At 36.9% G+C, this 24,847-nt stretch overlaps 2 protein-coding genes across 2 annotated transcripts in view; one reads left to right on the top strand and one right to left on the bottom strand.

Moving 5' to 3' along the window:
* The first annotated feature begins 8,469 nt into the window (after positions 1-8,469).
* LOC139692146 (MICOS complex subunit Mic10-like) lies at positions 8,470-9,230 on the top strand. The gene is made up of 4 exons (XM_071590203.1): positions 8,470-8,574; positions 8,755-8,802; positions 8,877-8,983; positions 9,062-9,230. The coding sequence occupies exons 1-4, from the start codon at positions 8,502-8,504 to the stop codon at positions 9,089-9,091; spliced, it is 258 nt and encodes an 85-aa protein (XP_071446304.1). The 5' UTR covers positions 8,470-8,501; the 3' UTR covers positions 9,092-9,230.
* Elp2 (elongator complex protein 2) overlaps positions 9,231-24,847 on the bottom strand; it is a 40,906-nt gene continuing 25,289 nt past the window's right edge. The window contains exons 10-13 of the mRNA XM_071590727.1: positions 24,518-24,683; positions 21,376-21,533; positions 10,339-10,696; positions 9,231-9,393 (exon numbers count right to left, since the gene is read on the bottom strand). Of these exons, the coding sequence (XP_071446828.1) occupies positions 9,261-9,393; positions 10,339-10,696; positions 21,376-21,533; positions 24,518-24,683 (815 nt within the window). The 3' untranslated portion in view covers positions 9,231-9,260. The remainder of the gene's footprint in view (positions 9,394-10,338; positions 10,697-21,375; positions 21,534-24,517; positions 24,684-24,847) is intronic.

The following is a 24,847-nucleotide window of genomic DNA, read 5'->3' as shown; positions in this document are numbered from 1 at the left end:
AAAGGGAACTTTTATATCTTCTGATGTGCCAGCAAAGGAAGGAAAAGCCTTTGACCTCACAGTGTTTCCATGAAACACCAAAGGGAACTCATTTCCCTTTATCACTAACCAACTAAGCGATAATGTTCATGTATTTATTAAAAAACTGGGCCAACTCATTTGCTCCTTGTTCTCACAGATCTGAGCAACTGAATTTGTGTTCAACACCTATGCTATGAAATGTCTGAATAATAATCCTACCAGAGACACTCTCTCATCTATCACCCTAATTGACTCTGTTGTGATCAACTTTGACCAAGCTTAATCATATCAACTGCTTGTGACATAGAATTATCACACCATGCCTGGCTAAAATAAGTTTTAACTTTAAACTACCAATGGATAATCTTAATGGTAAAACTTACAACGTGCGGTCATTTCCATATGAAAATATGCATCATCTTTGTCTCCTACTTCGGTGCCAATGGGACAATGCATGGAACTGTAAGAAAGTAAATGAAGGTTTTTAATTGCTTTCATACAACTTTAGGCACTATTTTAACTCATAGATAAACCATTATGACAATCACTTTGGAGGGAGTCACTTCCACAGGATATCCCAAAGAATACTCATTAACTGTGGATGTGTGGCAATGTTTAAAAGTCATTTACCTAATTTTAAACAGTCACAAACAAATGAGCAGATGTGCCATGAACTTCATTCAACTTTGATCTCTTTTTAAGCTAATCATTTTATATAAGTTTTAATCACCACATACAACTCATTTTTCTCCATTATTCTAACTAAACAAAAGTCTGTTGCTTCAATTGACTGTGGAAATGAAACCACATGATGGATATAGCTGAACATTTGACAGCAGTCTAGAGAGAGATGAGCCTCACTGAAAGCAAACATTTTCTAATACTATGAGTGCCATATCTTGCATTAAAAGAGTTATTGAATGACCCATGTATTAAGACTGAAGAGATACTATGTCCTGCTATTTCACTTGAGTTTCTTCATTTTACCTAAAAGTTTCATTTCATTGAAAAGAAGTAGGTACTTTTACTTCATTTGCTTTGATGTGACTGGTGACATACTTAAGGATGGAAAATTAAGTGGAGGAGTGATGGAGCATTTGAGAAGTATGCTTATGCAATGTCAGCTGAATAAGTCTTACACACACTATTTTCTATGAAGGATTATAGGGCCATATCACAGAAGACCACTGAGCACAGGGCTGCTACCCCAAGTGCACTGGAGTATTGGGTAATGTTGGCATCAATTACTTGACATTAAAATGCTGATCTGACAGGAAAGTACAGACTACTAGAGTAATGAGGCTTGTGCAACCAATACTTCTCAGCATATTAGACATCAACAAATGGGACCTTAAATGAATTTGGTGATGAAGGATTTTGACTATTTCTCTGTACATACCTTAAATGAATGTTATTCATGTGCTATACAGTGTACAAGGCCTATTATTGTGATTCTATTATGTTGTATTATTTATGCAAACTCTCACTACCTGTCCATTCCCAGATTCATTTAAAACACTCCAACAGTGTGTCATTATGCTAGGCATGAGCTAGTGGAACATACTGCTGTTTAAAATATTCATTATTGTTTCAAAGCCTATATGACACTTACAAAATATAACAATTTGAAGTGGCTAAGTCCAAGAACCCTTTCTCTCGTGCCCTCTAAACTATTTTTGACCAAATCATCATTTTAGGAAATTATCACTTTGAGTGTTAGGACACAAGGTTTGTAAGTCTGTATGAATGAGTTGATGCATGAGTGAAGGGTATGTGTGGAGACTGTGTTAGCTTGGATGGTTATTGTATATCAGAGCAGCACTGGGTCTTGTGATAACTATCCTGAGTGACTGTTTAGGGTGTTAATGCTGGTTTCTGCTTTTCTGAGTATGAGTAGCTACCAACTTCATTTAAAGTTGATACTCCCAGTGAGATTTGTAGCGGCTTACATAATTATTTCTTTCGCCAAACCTTGTTCCTTTCCTGTGAAAAACTCTCACACTACATACACCAATACTGCATGGAACATAGCCCTGTCCTGTTCTTGATAAGCCAATCCTATATGCTCTGTATTTTATAATGGATTCTGTTGTCTGAGGCATTATCACTATGATAATTTTGCTTGGTGAGATATGGTATGCAAGATTACTGGGTGTGATGACAACAGTATCACCCATACAATTCCTAACAAATGGCTACAGCACTTTGGCACCATCTTACCAGTATGCCAAAAGCAAAGCCTAAGCCCAATAAAACCTCTAGCTGACTGTCACTGCTCTAGGCAACCTATTATCCCTTCAGAAGGGACTATCTTGATACTATAACTTTTCCCACAACCCCATTACAAGGAGGTATATGTAGTGTACTGACCCACAAGGATGAATTTTTAATTTTCAAATTAAAGGTAGCAATTCAAGAGCATACACAAAATTAGATAGAAAGGCGATCAATTTTTCCACATACTTTTGGTACTGAACTAATTTTTCCTGGGGGTTATTATTTCCATTCAACATTTCTGAAGTTCCATCATAGACAAGAATAGTTTGATGACCTGGAACATTCCAACCCCAAGGCAACAATCTTTATCCAGAATTAATTGTATTCTCTCATAAGTGTATCATACTATTCAGGTGAGTTTTGTCCCAAATAAACATTTTAGTGTAATTTCAAGTACAGCAATTTGTGTATGGCACCTGAATGCCATATTATTGAAAAAATTGATGAGGTGCAGTGTCTGTTATAGTCCTGAAACTTGGAAATTGAGGCAAGAGGATGATCATAAATAGGATACTTTTGAAATGTGATTGTTGGAAAAGAATGGAGAAAACAAAACGGACAGAAAGGGAGGTGACTGAAGAAGTGTGATTCATGGTGGGGGAAGGGATTGGGTTTTTTGGAGAAATTCAGATATGAATATCAGGATCAGTTGACTGCTCATGAATTTTCAACATACTTATGCTTTGCACCTCTGGTTAATATTTTCTATCATCCTCTTCAGAGTTTGGGGATATAATGAAGTCACCAACATATTAATACAATGATGCTTTGCTACTCTGATCCTCATCCAATAACTATGAAGCTGGTTTCTCAATATGCTCAGCACACTTGCAACTCCTTGGCTAACTTGACAAACTAAAGTTTGACCATCCACATCCCATATGGGATTCATGGAATCCCCACCAAATTTCCTCTATATCTCCAGTTCTTTTCATTTGAAAAGCACTGGTGACAATGGTTTTACTCCTCTTTTCAACTGTGCCCATCTGGACTCTCCATTCACCACTCACACCTCAGCAATCTGAGGCATGCACAAGTTGCAGATAAGTAATTCTCCTTTCTCTCCAATATCTATTCATACCTATTTTCAGCAATACATTCAATAATTCAACCCAATTTATTCCATGGCACACTTCAAAATCTTTGAAAGAGACAAATGTATTATGATTGTATCATAAATAAATAAACAGCACACTAATCTCACCCTTCATTTGTAAACTTTACATATCCTCACACTGCATCTTCCACCCAGTATCTTTCACCCCATTATTTTCCCACCTCAGTTTGTTATTCAATTCTTTGTGTTTTATTCTACCTAAATCTGAAGTTAAATTCTTTCAGTTCCTTCTCTATCTATATTCCTAATCATCTCATCCATTATCATTGTTTTCCTTGTCATTTTCATAATTGTTCCTATAGCTTTGTTTGCCACTTTTGATATCCTTCATTGATATGTTAAAAGTTTTCTTCTACTTTACCCGTATCCCTTTTTCAATCATAATTTTCTCTACTGTCTACAGGTACTTCTTTCTTTTTAATCCATTCAGTACGTCTACATCCTATTTCTTCAACCTTCTTCCTTGTTTTATTCTCTTGATACAGATGTTACATTCCATACATGTTAGAAGTACGTCATTATCTGAATCTAAATCTGCTCCTGGTTAACTGTGCAAATTTATTTCACTGTTCCTACATCTGTGCCTAACCATAACCTAATCTAATTGATATCTTTCTGAATATCTGGGAATTTAACATGTGTACCTATCCATATGGCAGTGTTTAAACCAAATGTTTGTTATGATTAAGCCCTGTCTGCTGCAGAACTCAAATGCTTTTTGGGCCATTCCTAAATGCTAAACCACAGTCCTCTACCTCAATTCTATCTCTTCCTTCACCTACCCTTACCTTCCAATTCCCCATCACAATCAAATTTTTCTTTCCCGAAACACCTACAAGTAATACCTCTGATTGATGGTATACCTTTACAATTTCTCCTCATTTCCTGCCCCTCACAATCTCTCTTCCCCTCCACATTACCCCTAACTCTACAACCATTGCTCCAGTAACACCCACTATCTTTCCATTTCACTTTGCACAGGCCTAAAATGCCTATATTTCCTCTCCATCTCCTGCTTTGAATTTTCTAATTTCCTTGTTCTAAACATTTTTCTAATACACCAAGTCCCTATTTAGCTGGTTCATTCCTCTTCTGTGTTCTCTCCACTGCTGCTGCTCATTTTGCTTTTGCTTTGCAAGGATTACATCTATGAATGCCATGTGGTATTTCTTGAGTCTAAGAAATTTTCCAAAATATGCCAGAGCCACACTTCAGTAAAACTCTGGGGCCTCTAATTTACTGCAATCGCTTCTTATGTAAGAATGAAACAAAGGAGGAGCATTACCAAGTTGCAATCAAACTCATGGAAAGAGCAAGGCCCATGGGGGTTCAATTTAACTCAAATAAAGTGCAATATAAGGTAAAGGTGGTAAAGTATGCGGAAGAAGTATTTTTCAAAGAAGAGATGAAACTAGAACCAAAGAGAGTGTGTCAAGACTTTAACTTAAGTTTTACAGGTATGAAATTTCTTAGCTATACTTATTGACTCCCAGTAGATGTGCAGACAGATCCATGTGCATACCTTCAGTGGTTGACTTATACTTTTACAGCATACACTAAATGTGTATGATATACCAGGAAGGAAATATACAGCAGAACTACTCTCTCAAACATGCCTAAAAGAGGAAGGGGAATGGGATCCTCAGCTGACATAAATAGTTTAGATGTTTCGCAAATATATCCCAGTGTCTAAAGAGAGGAAGTTTGAGTTTCAACAGTTCCAAATGACCCAATGCTAACACAACCCATAAATTTCTATTACCAGGGCTGGCTCACTCATAATAAGGTAATTCATATTAATTATTGCCACATTTATTCTCTTCAGTTTCATGTTCAACTCCGCCATTATCAAAACATGAGCGATTTCTATTTGTTCCTGATAGGTCACATGATTTTACCTCCACATTTCTGTGCCTGTATTCTACTGAAATGTAGCCACTCTGCCTTCCCTATCCACATGCAGGAAATTTCCATGCACATATTCTTCTCTTGCGATTATTGAACCACGATTACACTATCATAACCTTCTCATCCTTACAAAACTCCGTGAAGCTTACTTCTCTTTCACCTCTCTTCCCCATTTTCCTGACGTACAATGTATATTTATCTACTACCCCTCCCACCACTGTGCTCCAGTCCCCCATCACTACCATACAGCAGCTCCACCTTCCTTTCTAATCATTTCGTACAAATCTATTAGGCAGATGATAGAGAGATGCACCTCACCATTCTTATGCCCAAATTGTGTGTGTATTTATCACACAATCCCACTACAACTAGTGAAACTAAGGAGGCTTAGAAGTAAAGTCTGGATCACATCTGGCCACTCTCAAAATTCAACATATGCTTTGAGCATCTTTATCATTCATGGCTGCATATATATTCCATGTTTTGAGGAGTCATAGAAACTGACTGACTGTTCCTCTAGCTCCGAATATTTCTCATATTATACATTTCTCAGTGTCATTTATAGTCTTCTTCTCACCATGGAAAAAAACATAGACAAGGTCAAAGGGCTGATGACCCCTAGAGTTGTGCTAAAGGGAGCCAAGATATTTGCTTCAGGTAGGGACAAAGTGTACAAACAAGAGGAAAGTTAGTTACTACACAGCATCTGTTCCTCAGTGAAGCAACTGCAAAGGCATCTGATCCCATTGATTTATGATGTCATGTTAAAAATACTACTGAGGAGGGCAGTGGGAAACCACCTCAATTATTCATCACAAAAATGCCATGATGGGCAATACAGAGAAAATATGTCATGGTATCTAGGGGACTCAGCACAATTGGCCATGAGTCATGTTCAGCAGTGGGGAGGCTAAGGCTTCCTTTGTTGTCACCTCACATAATCCTTGCACAGCAAAAAATAAACAGCAGTAGCACAGAAGATGCAGAAAAGTACCCAATTAGTTAGAATAGGGACATGGAATGTTAGCATAATGTTGAAGACAGGAACACTAGAGAATACAACACAAGAGATGGAGAGGGGAAATATAACTGTTTTCGGTATGTGTGATGCGATATGGAAGAATGGCAAGGTGTAGTACTGGAGTAATAGCTATAGAGTAACATACAGTGCAGGAGATGAGAGCCAGCAAGGGGTTGCCATAATGTTAAATAAAAGGTAGGATGAAGAATAGTCAACTTAGAGCAAGCACCAGGTAGAATATTACTAGTAGAGGTAAAAGCAGAACCAATGAACTTGGTCATTGTTTAGGTATACATGCCACCAAGCAAACATAGGGAAGAAGAAGTCGATGGGATACACAATCAGTTAGAGGACATAACCATAATCGTAAGGGAATTATTGTTGCTATACTGTTTTGCTGTATGTTTCCATGCCAAAACCTACCTTAATTGGTAGGTTACCTATCATATTAATATTCAATTTTTCTGTTTCAATACTGTATTAACCGACATATTTTGACACACAAAGTGTTTCAGGGATTACTAATTACCAATGAGCAAAATTAGCAGTGTAAGAATATGCCATGTTGCATCTCCCTAAATGTAGGCTCAAAATTAATACACACAAAATAACATTTTTGGGAAGACCTTCATAATATAGGGATGACCAATCATTCCCCATTATTGGAAATATATTGTAAAAATAATTAATAATAAAAATATGCCAACACTTAAAAACTTTAAATCAATATTGTTAGGCATATTAATAAAACACTAACATATAAATTTACAAGTACAAATGTATAGCACATCAGTTGTTGCAGCATCATAAGTTACTCTTGCCCGTGAATCTTTGGGACACTGGTCCTTTGCAATGAGTGCTCAGAGAATGGGTGATGACTTAGATATAAGCAAAAGAGACAAAGAATGTGAAGGAGTGAGGAAACAGGATGTTCAGCATAGCTTGAGATAAACTATCACCCAATGATATAAACAGGCTTTTTGAGAATTAAAAAAGCAAAGTAAGCACTTTTTAAATTCTATTTCAAACATTGGAAGAGATTAGCCCAGACCAATAAAATACAAATAAGTTACACATGATATAATTTTTAAGACCCAATTAAAATTTCAAATTAAAAGCAATTATATTGTAGAAAGGGAAGAGAAAGGATTGAGAGAGAAAGAGAATTTGGAAGAAAATTAATCCAATATTGTGAGTGATTGAAGCCAAGAGGCAGTAAAAATATGTAACTAAATGAGAGCTATTTTCTCCATTCATATCTTAGAAGCTAAAATAATAATTATCACTATGACATTTTTATAATTAACTGGTCTACATCTGTAAATTGCTCAAAAATGACACTTTTGGAATTTTATAAATTAATTATTCAAGAATAAAAATAGTTACAAGTGTGGTCCAAATTCAATGAAAGCCATAAAATGTTAAAGATTTTCATGGATCATATGTTACAGGGAAACGACAAAGATTGGTCTATTATGGTGTAGAACACATATTAAAAGAAATGTTTATCTTCGAGTTTTACTTTCACTACAGCTAGGAGCTCGATTTCAAAATGCCATTCACTTATAACGACTATCACTATTTACTTATAGATATATGTTAGTTATCCATTACATGTGCTAAAAATTATAAACCAGATATTTTTAAAAACAATTTCCAAAAATATATGTCATTATAATTAGAAATGTGCAACAGTAGGTAAAATGCTGCACACATGATTAAGTAAACAGCTTTCAAAAACTGAAACGCTTCAAAAGATAAAAGCTCAAATATTTGTCAAATACGAAAATTACCTGTATTACTTACATTTTCCCGCTGGATAGTGAAATTATTGTCTTCCTAAATAAAGTTGAGCCTTAATCTATCCAATAAAAGGAAACTGTGTTTCATCAAAGAATTGCACCGAGAACATAGATAGTAAAAGAACTGAAAAACAACCCTGGCACAACTGATTTTCTTTTATTTTGAAAATTAATAACACTAGAAATCACGAAAGGCTATAAATGTTACCATAATATTCAATGAAAACAAGTTCCGCCAAAAACGGTGTTCGAGTTAAGCGCTAAATACAAATGAATCACGAATATAGCGATTGTATTGCCCTCTGCATTTGTAATGTAGAACTTTTCTACATCTCAACAATCGACTTCTCCGAAAATGGCTAGCAGAAGCGAGGATGAATTAGGAAAAAAGTGGGATAGGTGTATAACCGATGCCCTCATAAAATTTGGTTTGTGTATTACTTGGAATAATTTTCCTCTTGTTTTCAGAAGTTTCGATTACGAATTAGAAATTAATAGGTTACAGCTTTTTTATGGCCGCTTAACAAAAACCGGCATATTCACATTTTATAATGACACTATTATATGATGAGTATATTGAATGATTTTGGTTTATTCTTCCCTTACAGCTGGTGGAATAGTTGTTGGAACTGCCTTTTCATTAGTATTGTTTAAACGTAAGTGGAATTAGGTACTAATGAAGTTTGTGTTTGCCTTGTGGTAGCTGTTACTGTAAGTCTCATTATTTCAGGAAGAAAATGGCCCATTATATTTGGTACAGGATTTGGAGTGGGTATGGCGTATGAAAACTGCCAACAGGATATTAATGCCACTTTTAAAAGTTTAGCACCCAAACCAGTAAGTATTACCTTTGTGTGTGTGTGTATTTCTTAGAAAGTAGACCAATGTTTATACTTTTTTTGTGTATTCCACTAGGCGAAGCCAAAATCAACTGCCGACGCGTAGATGCATCAGAAGCTTAGTTTTTTCAGGGATATAAAGGACTCGAATGTGCATCATCGATTTGTGTGCATGTGTGAAGTCATGTAAATTATAGATGTACATATTAGTAGGGCGAATCAAAATAAATAGTGACAACAGAGAATGAATTTATTCACCAGAAAAGGTTTTACAGTTATAAGGTGACATTATAAATCTTAACAATGTGATCATCACCACAGCTGGCAAACTGGAAATTCCGTATATCGTGACAAGTTTTGTTGATTGGACGGAAAGCGAGTCTTCTTACAGTTTTATGATGGGAAGTTCTGTATGCTAGTTAAGGATATTATATTGAAAACTTTTGAGAAATGCGTGGCTACTGAATCTAAAATTTTAATCTTTCGGCCAAATTGAAATCAATGTGTAATATTATGATAACAAATAATGTATTTGCATGCTCACTGAAATCTCATACAAGATTTTGAAATATACCTTACTTATTCCTTACTTAGCATAGACATTTTTTTAAGATTGAATGTTAAAAAGTAACTAATTACTACATTCATACATCGAAACGAAAACTTCCACACCATATGAAACGGCAACACATGATTTTGTACCCAAATTAGTGATTTCCTTACTATCACAATTTTTTAAGCAATTGTTGAAGGCTGACCATTGGAGGACAAAAAACGTGGATTATAATATTTCTATTTTATTCAGGAATATTATTGGTTCTAAGGAATGGTGGAAGAACATAGTACACCTCAAGTTTATCATGATTGAAAAAAAAATGTTTGGTGGTTGATTTAAAACTGCACATTAAACAATGCCAAAAAATGTCTAGTTTGAATTTTTGTGTGCCAAACCTTTAAATTGAAATAATTGACAATTCTGAATATATTTTCCCTTAAAGTGTTTCTACTTAATGAAAGCAGGCTTTTGACTACAACTAAACAAAACGTATTTAGTAAATAGTAAGATACACACTACTTATTCCACTGCCAAATAAGCCTTTCCCCAAACAAAATAATTTAACATTATTTAAATGAAAAATAACCATTTCTTCTTGGTGCATGTACCCTGATGTATATTTATATACATGGCATATAATTCTAATGTCATATTCATGCAAATATATCAGTAAAACTTTCCGACAACTTCTTTGGCTCCGATATTTTTTTGAGTTTTTGAAATAGTTAGGAACTTTTTCACAAATTGTGTATATTGGGTGGAAAAATTTTCATTATCAACTTGGTTTCAAAGGATACTCATTGTTTAAAGTACTTAGGTGCTTCCAGCTCTTCTCAATCTCGTTTTCCTCTGTAGGCTGCCAAGTGTAGATGTAAATCAAACCCCCTTCTGTTCCAAGAGCAATCAAATACCCTCTGCTATCATCTCCATAAGCTGAATGAGTTGCAAATGCAGCAGCTGTCACAGAGTCAGATAATTTTAAAGGCCACATTTTTGGATTGTTCCACTCTTTCTCAGGGCACATTCCCCAGACAATAGCCTTTCCCTCACGGGAGCAAGTAACAAAGTGCTTGGAGTCATACGACCATGAGCAAGACCAGATGATCCTGGAGTGAGCTGTCTTAGGGCTCAATGCTACCAGTCTGTAAATTTCACCTGAAAAACATCAATACTTAAGATTAAACATATTACATACAGACAGCAGAAGTAACACATTCTTTTGGGACATAGGAAGCTATTTCATCAGTGGGTGCAAATGCAAATATGTCACTACACAGTATTCTTCTACATAAGAGACATTCAGATGGATCTTTCTTATTTTAATGCAATACTTCTTCAGTGGTTTCAATCTCCATGACATATTTTGCTAATGAAACTGTGGTAAAGTAACTGCCTTATTTTACCACAATACTTCTTCAGTGATTTCAGTCTCCATGAGATTTTTGCTAATGAAATTGGTCAAGTAACTGCCTAAAATGGATTCCTTTGTTTTATTTATTTATGTAGCCTGCAAGCCGCTGCTAGGGTGTGTGGCAGGGGACGAAACACACCAGACTAATTTGTACCTGAACATGACCCTACTGCTGTCGGAAAATGATAATATGATCCCCTATCGATCGTAGAAAAAAATGATATCTTAAATCTATCTGTTCTACATTTAATCTCTCTAATTTTACTGACATGATTTCTCCTACCACCGTATGATGGGGGTAATAATACATTTTCAAAATCACTGTTAAAAAGACTCCCAATAATGTAAGAGCTTCAATCTGCAATTTAACCTTCGCCCTGTTTGATAACTCCAGGATGAGGCTTACAATACATTTCACTGTACTACAATGCTGTTGTCAACACAGTGGGGACCATCAACCAGCTGGCCAGCAAGTATGCATGTGTTTATAGGTTAATTGGGTAAAAAGCATGTGGTCATCTACAAAGGCATACTTTTATTCTGTACTTTGCAGGTTTTATTGTAACACATTCATAAAAACTTAAACTTGACTTTGAGAAGCTTCGGACATTTCATAAAATGTGGCATGTTAACCATTATGATAGTTAGCTGTGCACTAGGCAGCAAAGTCATCAAACAAATGTCTTTATTCATGTCAGATTCACCATGATTTGTGTTTCCTTCTCACTGTCATCAAACCTCAAGTGCCTGTAACAATAAGGAAATTATCATAGACATTGGAGCCCCAGACAGATATTTTGGAGTAGTTCCATCATCATCTTGTCATAACTCTTCTATGCTTACACACTAAGATTACTCTACCCAGGCAAAGTACACTGCACTAAACTCATTGAAGTTTGTTATTACAATCCCTCGGAACATTTATAGTTTCGATACATTTTTGCTAATTAAATATTTATGTATTATAAAATATCTTGTATCATAGGATTTTGGAAAAAAGAACTTCCAAGTAACTGACACTGATTTTGTATTCCTTGCCACTGGTTTTACTCCTGAAAGATGAGCTACAATGTTGTGTTTCCTAGTATATACAGTGGTATGAAGGGGCTGCTGATAAGTGGTCCATGAATTATGTTTGTGTCTTCCAACATGAGTCATCACTCCATGGCCACCAATATTTTCAACCATGTCAGCTTTTAAATTACTGGAATCAGACTTCTGTTCACATGATGCCATCCCTATAGTACGGGAAGAATCAATCCCAGCCATACTCTTTCCATTCTTACTGTCACTTCCACATTTTTCACAGCCTCGATTTTGGCCGTTATTATCTTTAGAGACTTCATGGTATTGGACTACTGCAGCTCCAAAGCGTGTTTTTAGGAATAACAAGAAAAGTGATTGGAGAATGTTTATTTAAAACTATTTTATGCGCGACTCTCCAGACAAGTACGTCTTTTTCAGAAATCACTATATTGTACCAACATTAACGGAAAACTATGTATTTGATTAAATATAGTTAACCTAAAATTTTTAGTACAGGTAATTCAATAAGCTTCTTCCAGTGACTCGCTGTTCTAACCAAAGTCATAGTTTGCAATGCAAAGAAGATACCCTTTTAATGAAAAGAAAATCTTCCCAATGATTGTTATTAAAAAACTAACATTACAGATCATGTGAAGAGAAGAAGCCTAACCCTTGGAATGTAATAGTCTGGAACAATTATTCTACACTAATTCTAATAAACTAAATCTTCTCCATCATAAGATGTTAGTGAACTAATGCGCAGTTTAAAAGCCAGCTGGATGAAGTTAAGAGTGCCTCTCTCCCCACCTCCCTCACCGTCTTGCTTACCAAGTATGCACACAATAAAAATAAGAGAGAGGAAATCTCATACTGTGTGTGACCAACAGTGAGTTAAGCGAGGTATACTGAAAGCCACAAAGGCAACTGTAAGTGAGGAGAAACTGAAAAAAGGCATCTAAGATAAATTTTTGGCTGTGACAGAAATAATAGAAAGAAAAGATGAAATTAGCATAATAAATAAGGAACTTAAATAGGGAAATTGTTAAAAAGACAATTTAATCCACTGAAATAAGAAAATAATATGAAATAAATGAGAATAAGACTATTTGTACTGATCCTGAAGCAAAAAGATAGGCCATGATAAGCCTTTTTGACAAAAAGAAAAGTAAAAAAGCAGCTACACTGAAGGATTAAGCCAGGTACACTCATCATCCTTTATAGTGAAGGGATACATATACCAAGTATACAGTAACTGAGATTAAGATAGGCAAAAAGAAATGCTAGCTGAAAAACTAGTAACATAATAACTCTCATATGTACAGGACAGTCATTAAAAATGCTTGAACTTAAAGAGTCTGAGAAAACCATGATGATCATTCTATTTATGCCAAGAAATCTGTCAGTCAAAAAAATGCAATGTGTGACCATCTAAAGAAATATGAAAACAAAAGGGCAATTTAATGCGGCCAATGCCTAACTTTCCGGGTAAACATTACATATTTGCAAATATAATGATTAATTTCTCATAACTGCATAGCTCAATAGAAGGTTATCATCAGAAATAGTTACGAAGTGATAATGGGTAATTCCACCAGCATCTATGGTGTTCGAGATCTGGACTTTTCTGTGTATGAAATCAGAACTCACCATTCAAAAGGAGTTATCGTATGTACATGGAATATAACATTCCTTAGCAGACAAATGAATGCTTATTGTCTAGATTATTGATAACTATGCACATAGAACTCAATTCAATTCATGGACATAAGAAATGTATTATTTTTTGGGAAAATTAAGATAATTGTAAATTAGATATGAAGGACTTAGGGTAAAATTAATTCATACAGCCACTTTGAATAAATCGAATTATTGTCTTGGGGCGAGTGGATTTCAATATCTATTTTTAATAGTGGATTATGAAATAGCAACAGTTTCTTTGTAACTAATTCAATGTAATTGGTATTCTGGGTGCCCATATTCTCATTCAGGGATTTCAGAAAGTTTTTGCAGGACCAAATAAATAATAATAAAATATAATCTCCCCTAGGGTGATTCACTTGATTTCAGATTCAAATGCCTCTTCAAGGAAATTCTAAAATTAGGATTTCACCATAATAATTTATCTAGTACAAGTATTGGCACCTCATAGTTTAAATAACAATGTACAATAAATGTATAGGCTATACAGCTGAACTTCCAATACTGCTAACATCTCCTATTATGAGCTGAATTTCCAGTAACTCAAAAATTTAATTCTGTTGGTGCCCTTTACAATTGAAACACTAAATTAGTGGTGTAACTCAAAACTAATCATTGTGAACTTTTTACTAGCTTACGCAATATTTCTTTCTGAATGAGTAAGTATCAACTCTAACTCAATGAGATTTTACAAACAGATCATGAACTTAGCAGCACAAACATGTATGCAAGGGTGACATACTTTTAGGAAGGATATTTTTTTACAGATCTTTGGAAATAGACTGTGCTTAGTCAGTTGGTTTTATTTATTTTCCATAGCAAATTTCTCAGAATTCTCACTTGTCAGACCTCTGCCCAAGCACCATGTTCTTTCACATCAGAATACTCTTCAGAAAATACCAAAAAACTGATAATAGAATTTGGTGAATGAACATTGCCCCAAAATCCCACTGGAAAACATCATGATGGTAGATCTTTCATGTGAAACCCACTTAAAAATTCGCGGGACTCTTGTTGCCATACTTGGGCATTCTGACACAGCTGCTTGTAGATTTGAAAAAGACAAGACCGCCATTTGAGATGACCCTATGAGTTCGTAATGTTACCAAATACTCTGCCAGCCTGCATACGAGTGTCCAGAAGTGGCTATGTGGTTGAATACCTTTATTAAGCATAAAAGTATGCAAAAACGATCTGATGCTTGTGAAACAACATAACCATAATGTACTAAAAACCTAGCAAATTGATAACATCAATAAAAACTAACCTCAAAGGAACAAATTTACTGCAAATTAAACTTCTTTTTTCATGCTTTTAGTTGCTGCCTCTTAAAGTACATGCATTACCTTGTCAGGTTTTTTTTAAAATTTAGTTAATATAAATATTTGGGAGTCAATGGAGATACTTGTTTTTCCAATAATTTATTATAAGCAATTTAGGTCTTTTACCATTAATTCTAATTGTGAGGGGTGAGCAAAGGATTTATTTCCTATGGATCAATAATACTTTATTTGAGATACCAAATGATCCTTATTTGACAAATAAGAAATCAAATGGGACACAATTTTTTCCGTTAAGGGCACATTCTTGGCTAGCTATTTATATTCCATATATAATAACACCCTCCCCGGACTACAACCTTGACGTGGTGGAAGGGCTTGTGCGTTCCGATGACCCCTAGAGCTGTGCTGGCGGGAGTAATAATTATTGCTCCTGGTAGGGTCACCCATGCCAGATAGGTCAAAGGTTAGGAGCCAGACGAAAGGTAGTCCACGCAGCGTCTGTTCCTCAGTGAGGCGACTGCAATGGCGTCTGACCCCAGTGGGGCGGCCAGTAAGTGATGGTGTCACGTTAAAAACACTATTGAGGAAGGCAACGGGAAACCACCTCAATTATCATTCCCTAGAAAAATATGATGGACAATAGAGATAATTTGAGTCCTGGCAACCACGGGGCTCGGCCCAATCGGCCGTGTGTCGTGCCCGGCAGCGGGGGAGGCAAGGCTTCCGCGGTCGTCATCCCACGAAACCCTTGCAAGGGAAAACCAGCAGCAGCAGGACAGAAGACGCAGGAGAAGAAGACCAAATTAGTTAGAATAGGATCATGGAATATTAGGACAATGATGAGGACAGGGAAATTGGAGAATGTTAAGCGAGAGATGGAAAGGGGAAATATAGATACGAGGGTCATCCGGAAAGTAGTACCCGTTCGTGAAATAAAGACACAAAAGTAAATATTAACAAACATAAAAAATTTTATTTGAAAGAGGATACTTTAAACTACTTCTCAACATAATCTCCAAGCAAATTAAGGCATTTGTCATAACGTGTGACAAGTTTGTGTATTCCTGCTGCATAGTCCTTCGCCGCCAGCTCATTGAGATACGCGAGGGACCCATCTTGCACAAATTTTTGCATAATGCAGATGGTGTTTAACAATTTCATGAACAATTGTTCGAGAAACATTGGGAAAATGCTCACAGATGTCATCAATTGTGACGCGCCGATCGTTCCTCACGAATTCGTCAACTGAGCTCACCAGTTGGTCTGTAATGACAGACGGTCTCTCCGAACGCTCATCGTCGTGTGTGTTCCCCCTCCCCATGTTGAAGTTGCGACACCACCGCCGAACAGACGACTCGTCCATTACATTGTCTCCATACACCTCCTTTAATTGGCGATGAATATCACATGGGCGAACGTTTCTTGCATTGAGGAATTTAATCACTGCCCTCACTTCACAACTGGCGGCGTTCTCAATTTTTTTAAACATTGTAAACAATCACAGAAACAACACAGGCAATGCTAGCGTCACGCAACTTGGCTCAGAGAAGGCAGACAAGCCACTGAAGCTATCTGACCTCGTCCAGCGGCTACTCGCGTCGTCAGCACTTAATGCGGCACGAACGGGTACTACTTTCCGGATGACCCTCGTATTTTAGGTCTATGCGAGGTGAGATGGAAAGATAGCGGGGATTACTGGAGTGATAAGTATAGAATAATATACAGCGGTGGGGACGAGAGCCAACGAGGGGTTGCCATTTTATTAAATGAAGAGGTAGGGAGAAGCGTAGTCAACATAGAGCAGGTAACGGATAGAATACTACTAGTGGAGACAAAAGCAGAACCGACGAACTTATTTATTATTCAGGTATACATGCCACCGAGCAACCATAAGGAAGAAGAGGTCGATAGGATATACGATCAGTTAGAGGACATGATCGCGTGTGTTCCTGCAGGGAAACATTTGATAGTGATGGGGGATTGGAATGCGACGGTAGGCGAAGGAAGAGATGGTGATGAGGTGGGGGACTACGGTTTAGGCATGAGGAATGACCGCGGGGAGAAAGCAGTTGAGTTCTGCAGAAGACAGGGGTTAGTCATCACCAACACTTGGTTTAGACACCACAAAAGACGCAGGTATACATGGAAAATGCCAGGTGACTCAGGAAGATATCAGCTAGATTATATCCTGGTTAGACACAGGTTTAGGAATACTGTGATAAATTCCCACAGCTTCCCGGGAGCGGATGCGGACTCAGACCACAATTTAGTTGTTATGAAATGTAGCGTACGTTTCAAAAAGATAAGGCAGGGGCGGCGAGTTAGAAAATGGAATGTAGAAGCATTAAATGGGTTGAAAAGGAAGGAATACAAACAGGCGGTAGAGAAAATCATGGAGGATGGTAAAGGGCTTAGTACTATTGAAGAAAAATGGGAAATGATCAAGAAGGGGTTGTCTAAAGCCACAAAAGACACTATTGGAACCGTTAACGCTAAAAGGACTAGGAAACCATGGATCACGGATGAGATGATTACAAAGATGGATGAGCGGAGAAAATGGAAGAATATGAATACAGAATAAGGCAAAATGAAGTACAAAGAATTGAACAATAAATTGAGGCGGGAAACAAATAAAGCAAAAGAAGCATGGTGGAAGACGCAGTGCGAGGATATGGGAAGTCTGCAGAGGAAGGGTGAAATTGTTGCGCTATACAGCAAGGTTAAATCTTTATCGGGAAGAAAGAAGGGAACATCTATGCCAACAGTTAGAGATAAGCCGGGTAAGATAATAGTTGGCACAGGAAAGATCCAAGATAGATGGAAGGAGTATATAGAAGAACTGTATGATGAAGAGCATAGACCAACAAAGTTAGACATAGAAACGGAACATGACGCAGAGGAAGATAGCTTAGGTCCAGGCATACTTTATGATGAGATAGAAAGGGCATTAAGGGAGATGAAACTAAAGAAGGCCATGTGGGTGGATAACATTCCTGCGGAACTACTGAAAGGTTTAGGAAAATGTGGGAGGAAGAGGCTATATGGGCTGATTCGTAGTATCTATGAGGAAGGAATCTGGCCGGAAGATTTCGTGAAATCAGTGTTAGTTCCTATTCCGAAAAAGGTAAAGGCCACGTCATGTGAGGACTATAGGACAATTGGTTTGATATCCCACGCAGCTAAAGTTGTTCTCAGGATTATAAACAAAAGGATAGAGAGTAGGGCAAATGATTACTTAGGGGATGATCAGTTTGGGTTTAGGAAGGGGAGAGGTACGCATGATGCCATTGCAGTAATGAGATTATTAATCGAGAGGAATATAGAACACAACGAGGAGGTATTTGCCTGTTTCGTAGATTTCGAAAAAGCGCTTGATAGAGTGAGTTGGGAAAAACTAATGAGTATATTGCAGAAAATAGGAATAGATTGGAGGGAAAGGAGGCTAATCCGCAACCTGTACATATCTCAGACTGCTCAGGTGCGGGTGGGAAACGGGGAGTCCGGATGGGCAGTGTTAGGAAGGGGTGTAAGGCAGGGTTGCCCATTATCACCGTTGCTGTTCAACCTGTATGCAGAGGAAATGATTAAAGAGGCATGGGAAGACATGGAGGTAGGAATGAAGGTGGGCGGGGAATTCGTAAAATCAGTTAGGTTTGCTGATGACCAAGCTTTAGTTTGTCAGTCAGCCAAGGGGCTGCAAGCATTGCTGAGTGAATTGGAAATTCAGTGCGAAAGGTATGGGAAGAGAATCAATATTAATAAAACAAAGGTTATGCGATTTTCTAGAAAGAAAAAGGCCAAGCTTAACATTAAAATAGGAGGGCAAAAACTAGAGCAGGTAGAGCAGTTTACGTATCTCGGTAGTGTTTTGGACCAACACGGTCAAAGTAGTAGGGACGTGAGGAGAAGAATTGCGCTAGGCAAAGAGGCTTTCACAAGGAGGAGGGAGTTGATGACGGGGACTCTGAGTAAGGATGTTAAGAAAAGACTCGTAAAAACTTTGATATGGAGCGTGGCTATGTACGGTGCGGAAATGTGGTCATTGAAGCAGGAGGATAGACGTAGATTGGAGGCTTTTGAAATGTGGGTGTGGAAAAGAATGGAGAAGGTGAAATGGACAGAGAAGAAAACAAATGAGGAAGTACTTGGTATGGTGGGTGAAGAGAGGGGTTTGTTGGGAGCAATCCTATGGAGGCAGGAAAAGTGGATGAAGGGGGTGTTGATCGGCAGTGGGATGTTGAAGGCTGTGATAGAGGGTAGAATTTTGGGCAAAAGAGGAAAGGGAAGGAACAGAATAGGGATGTTGGACGGGATGAAAGGAGGAAGAAGGTACTCAGAGATGAAGAGGGACCTGATATAGAGTAGGATGATGGATTTTGTGTTTTGTTAGGATTAATAAAATGTTGGTTCGGTGGTTGTGTCCATCCAAAAACCTACCTTAACCGGTAGATTACCTTAAAAAAAAAATATATATATATATATAAAATGTATTATAATTATATTTAAGGTATTATAATTATATCGTACTACGGTAGGAGATTTTATCTCAATAAAGGTAGAGAGATTAGGCTTAGAACAGATAGATTTAAGATGTCCTTTTTTCCACGAACGATAAGGGATAAGAATAGCATTATCCGACAGCGGTAGTGTCATATTCAGGTCAAAATTAGTCTGGTGTGTATTAGGCCCCTGCCACACTCCCTGGCGGGTACTGACGGGTTTGCAAGGTACTTAAATATGTATTTAAATAAGTCATAACAATTTATATTTGTTTTTTTTCAAATTTTGTTGAAATATTAATGCGTGTATTGGTCATTTCTCAGTCTAACCTGAGTTTGAGCGATAGCATACAGCTACTACATCTACAAGTTAGTAATTTGTTCGTGGTTGAAATGAGGACCGCAGTCTTCGTTGTGTGTCGCTTACGTGGTGGCTATTACCACGCGGATGTTGGACGGGATGAAGGGAGGAAGAAAGTACTCAGAGATGAAGAGGGACCTGATATAGAGTAGGATGATGGATTTTGTGTTTAGTTAGGAGTAATAAAATATTTGTTTGGTAGTTGTGTCCATCCAAAAACCTATCTTAACCGGTAGATTACCTTAAAAAATATATATATATAATAACAATGTGGGGCACAGTAGTCCACGGGTAGAGTGTTAGAACACTGACCAGAGGACCTGGGTTTGATTTCCAGGCTAGCCTCTCTGGACACCCTCAGCTCCACACAAGCTTTGTAATTTTTCGGGTACCAGATCTTCCTGGGAAACCATAGCCAGCACAGGGAAAGGAATTGGTCCCCTTCCCTGATGAGTGAATTCCACATGACGTTGGGCTTAGTGCCAGGTGAATTTTACCATCACCTACCAAACCGATCATAGGGTTGATTACTGTTGTACATAATAACAAGTCATGCAGCAAAGACCTATTCATTGATTTAACGGCATGTCATATAGAATAGCTCAACACTAAAAGTGACCATCCACTTCACCTTATTTTTATTCCAATACCAAAGTTTTAATTTGATGTTTACCCTTTTAAGTGCCACACAAATTAAAAATTAACAAGGAGAATTTTTCTCATTTGAAGCACCCTGTTTTGCTGAAGTTTGACTGTATATATGTTGGAGGCTGACAGTAATGAGTCTAGTTTCTTAAAACCTATCCTCCCACTTGCATATGCATTTAGAGATGCCAAACTGAGCGCCACAGCAGAAGGTGTGCAAATCTCTCTTTGGTCACTGCCTGTGAGCTGCCTATCTTAAACATTAGTTTGCAGAGTGATCATGCCTCTGACTATAAGGAAAACTTCAACAAGAGATTATCTAAAGTAAACTTTATCTCAATTTTAAGCATGTAGGAATAAGGAGCTCTTTTGAGTGTCAAAAGTACAGTGAGTCCTTTTAATCCCACTTCAGCAACACCACGAGTTTCATGTCAACTTTCCATCAGCTAAAGCACGTCAAGACTCATAGTAGACACCTCATGAGTCAATCGCAAGACAAACATATTTGAAAGCACTGAAAGGAAGGAAATGTCCCTATTTTTCATAATCATACCTTTTGGATATTTCAAAAATCATAATTTTTAGGATTGAGATTTCAATACTTGGTTAAAAACAATATATATATTCAATATTAACAAATATTTTTACCATATGCTCACATCACATAACTTGCTTATAAATGGAGCAAATTTTCTGAATCCTGTCAATGGCTCTGTCCATGAAAATACCCTATTTCTTCCCTATTATTCAAATTTGTCAAAGGGTATAGACACTTTTATTTACTTATTTTACTAGAAACAACAATACCAGTTTTTTTAGTAACAGCATATTGAGATTATCATACCATTATGAAATTAGTATTATAATTTTAAAAAAGTTCACTAATACATATAAAATCTGAAAGTACTTACTGGAATCTCCAGCTCCATTGCCATTTTTTTGAAAAATGCTCCACCTTCGATCACGGGAGACAGAAAGCAGATATTTGTCGTCGGGGGAAAAGGCCATCTGTGTCACAGTCAAAGAGTGTGATTCAAGCTTTTGCACTAATTTCCAAGATTTTGCATCCCTGAAATTATTTAAAATTATGAAGGCATAGGGATATTGACGATTGTGGTCAAAGAGAGAATGTTAGACAAACAGGGAAGATAAAGGAAGAATCAGCTTTTAACACAACATGAACACAGGTTGAAGGTATGAAGAAAAGTAAAAAGTCGTTAGGGACATCCAAAATGTACCTTTAAAAGGTAGAATACAAAAATGAAACAACTAGCTGTAATATCAGACTACTAACATAGCAGTAGAATATAAAAAAATACATATATTTAAATAAATTTTATCTCAAAATGCACTAAAATAAGTTTAACAATATATGAACAAAAGAAGTTTAACTTCTGTGGCCAAAATTGTTTCATACAACAAGACAAAATAAAATCAAGGGTGCTCTTTAAACAAAAATTTTAATAATATATTTTAGAACCCTCAAATATTATTGTTAATGACCATGAAATGTTTCCATAACAACAATAAAAAAATCGAGCTAAAAACTAAGCATCTGATACAAGAGAGACAATTGATATTCTAAGCAAAAACATTCCATGTCAATGACATAGGCCACTGCCTGGATGCACTAGAAAAATAGGAGGTAATATAATGAAAGAAAATAGTATATGTACTTATTTAACTATGTTGATTTTGAATGACATTCACCATTCTTTCCCTGTCAATAGATATCCCCTATCCTAGCACCGTACCTTAGATTTCTCTTCCCTTCCCAACTTTTTCCAAGAAACTCCCTAGGAGAGATAACTATGTATATCTCAGTGTGTCCACTCGAGTTCCTTAACCCTCCCATCCTCACCAGTGCACATACATGTATATACATATATTAACTCCATTTACTGAACATTTATTAGATGTAAATGATGATGATACTCAAGTCGGGCAATTCATTGTAAATAAATAACAAATAGGTAAGCAGAACAAGATGTGTTTTAAAATTTTATCATCATGGCACTTCCATGATATTATGCAAAAAAGATTCATTTTAACTTACCCTTGGCAAACACACCAGGATGGCATCAACACTTGAGAAATTATCCACATTTTTTTCCCTGTCTTAATCATAAGAATTTAACATCTAGAGAACAATTGGAAAAACTGTTAGGTTAAATATGACAAGTATGTATTTTTAAAAACTGATAAGGAAAATAATTTATTCAGTGGCAAGGAAATATGATGGTTAACTAATGTCTTAACTGTTTCATCAATATCTGATATCACAGGATCTGTAAGACCTTATTTTCCGCTGGCATACGATATCTCATAATGATTAAAGCAGAGGAAATACTACCTTGATCAAAAAGTTCCCGGAATAACCACCGTGTGGCGCTCCCATCGTTCCGATTTGAGTTCTGTTTTTTTTGTTAAATTGGTACATCTGTTGTTGATATTCCCTTTAAATCTTAGTGTCATAACTTGACATTTGCAAAAGTTACGTAGCCAAGAGTACATCTATCTCTGTGTGTGTTGGCGATTTTTTACAATTGCAGAAATGGATTTAAATTTGCAACAACGAACTTGTATTAAATTTTGCGTAAAAAACGGATTTAGTGGCGCACGGACGTTGGAAATGTTGGAAAAGTGTTTCGGCAACGATTCTCTAAAAAAAACGGTCGTTTACCAGTGGCACGAGCGGTTCAGAAGTGGTCGTGAGTCAATCGAAGATGATGAACGCAGTGGCAGACCATCGACATCGAAAGTCGGTGAAAAAATTGATAAAGTAAAAGAAATGTTGGTCAATAACCGCAAATTAACCATCAGAGAAATAGCGGAGGACTTGAACATTGCCTATGGATCCGCCCAAGACATTGTGGTTAATGATTTGGGTTTCCGTCGTGTAGCAGCAAAGTTGGTGCCAAAAGACCTCAATTTCATGCAAAAAAGAGACCGTGTTGACGTCGCAAAAGACATGATTTGCGAGGCTGAATCCGATCCCACATTCATCAAAAGGATCATTACTGGAGACGAAACGTGGGTTTATGAGTACGACACGCAATCCAGACATCAGGCAAGTGAATGGCGTTCACCAAATGAGCCGAGACCAAAAAAACCACGTCGTTTTCAGTCAAAAAAGAAGGCAATGCTGACGGTTTTCATGGATTACAACGGTGTAGTGCATCATGAATTTTTGCCAGAAGGCCAGACAGTAAACAAAGAGTATTATTTGGGCGTTATGAGACGTTTGCGTGAAGCAATTCGCCGAAAGAGACCAGAAATGTGGGCAGAAAACTCGTGGATTTTGCACCATGATAACGCACCGTCGCACAGTGCTATCATTATTCGTAATTTTTTGACGAAAAATGCAACAAATACCATCCAACAGCCACCGAATTCACCTGATTTGGCTCCCTGTGACTTCTTTCTGTTCAATCGCGTTAAAAAACCATTACGGGGAACGCGTTTTAGCAGCCGAGAGGAAGTAATGGAAAAATCGCAGGAAGCACTGATGGACATACCGAAAACCGAATATAAAAAATGTTTCGAGGATTGGATCAAGCGCTGGCATAAGTGTGTTGCAGTCGATGGGGATTACTTTGAAGGGGACAATATAGATTTAGATGAATAAACTTGTATTTTTAATTTTCTGAATAAATTCCGGGAAATTTTTGATCAAGGTAGTATATATTTGAGACTATCCCTACATTTAGACACTGAAGCACCTTATATAATACATAAATTACCCATATGCAGATTAGCTGGGACCACAATATTTTCCATCTTAAATTTTAAGCTGTAAAGTTTTCCTTTAATTTTTCACCATAAATTCAATAGTTCCTCCCTAAGTGGTGGCAAACCTAGATTGGGAGAGTCTCTTATTGTGCATCACAATAAATATTTGTAGTTCTGATTGGTAATTAGAATTAAAAGGTAGCAAACAGAATACACACTGACTCCCAACTAAGAAAAATGGTTTAGAAAAAATATGAATTTGTTAGAAGTATGGATAAAATGATTTGTGGATTCCACTTATTTAAAAGCAATTTATCCTACCACAGAATTATTGAAGCATGCTGAAGAGATGTGGATTTGCAAGCTGAAGCAAGAGTGGAGCCGTCATGGGATGCTGCCATGCAGAATATTTCATAACCATGTCCATAGAGCTTCTGCACCTCTGGCCACAGCGTGTTCTGCATCAAATGCTCTTCAGTGGGAGGCTCTAAATTATGTAGAGAATTAGGAAATGTTACTACAAAGTCATCTCTGGATGCAAGCATATGTAGTGAGGTAAATAAAATAAACACCAAGTTTACATTTTTTAATAATTTTTTAAATGGGAAAACTAGTGGAGAAACTAAAAAAACAATGCTCTGGTTAAACATG

Source organism: Hetaerina americana, unplaced genomic scaffold (genome assembly GCF_022747635.1).
Source record: "Hetaerina americana unplaced genomic scaffold, ioHetAmer1.1.p SCAF_4, whole genome shotgun sequence".
Classification (NCBI taxonomy): Eukaryota; Metazoa; Arthropoda; class Insecta; order Odonata; family Calopterygidae; genus Hetaerina; species Hetaerina americana.
This window is presented reverse-complemented; position numbering and strand designations above follow the sequence as displayed.

Coding starts and splice junctions, on each gene's coding strand:
- LOC139692146 (XM_071590203.1), top strand. CDS start 8,502: ATGGCTAGCAGAAGCGAGGATGAATTAGGAAAAAAGTGGGATAGGTGT. Junction 8,575..8,754: donor CGATGCCCTCATAAAATTTG/GTTTGTGTATTA, acceptor CTTCCCTTACAG/CTGGTGGAATAGTTGTTGGA. Junction 8,803..8,876: donor TTCATTAGTATTGTTTAAAC/GTAAGTGGAATT, acceptor TCATTATTTCAG/GAAGAAAATGGCCCATTATA.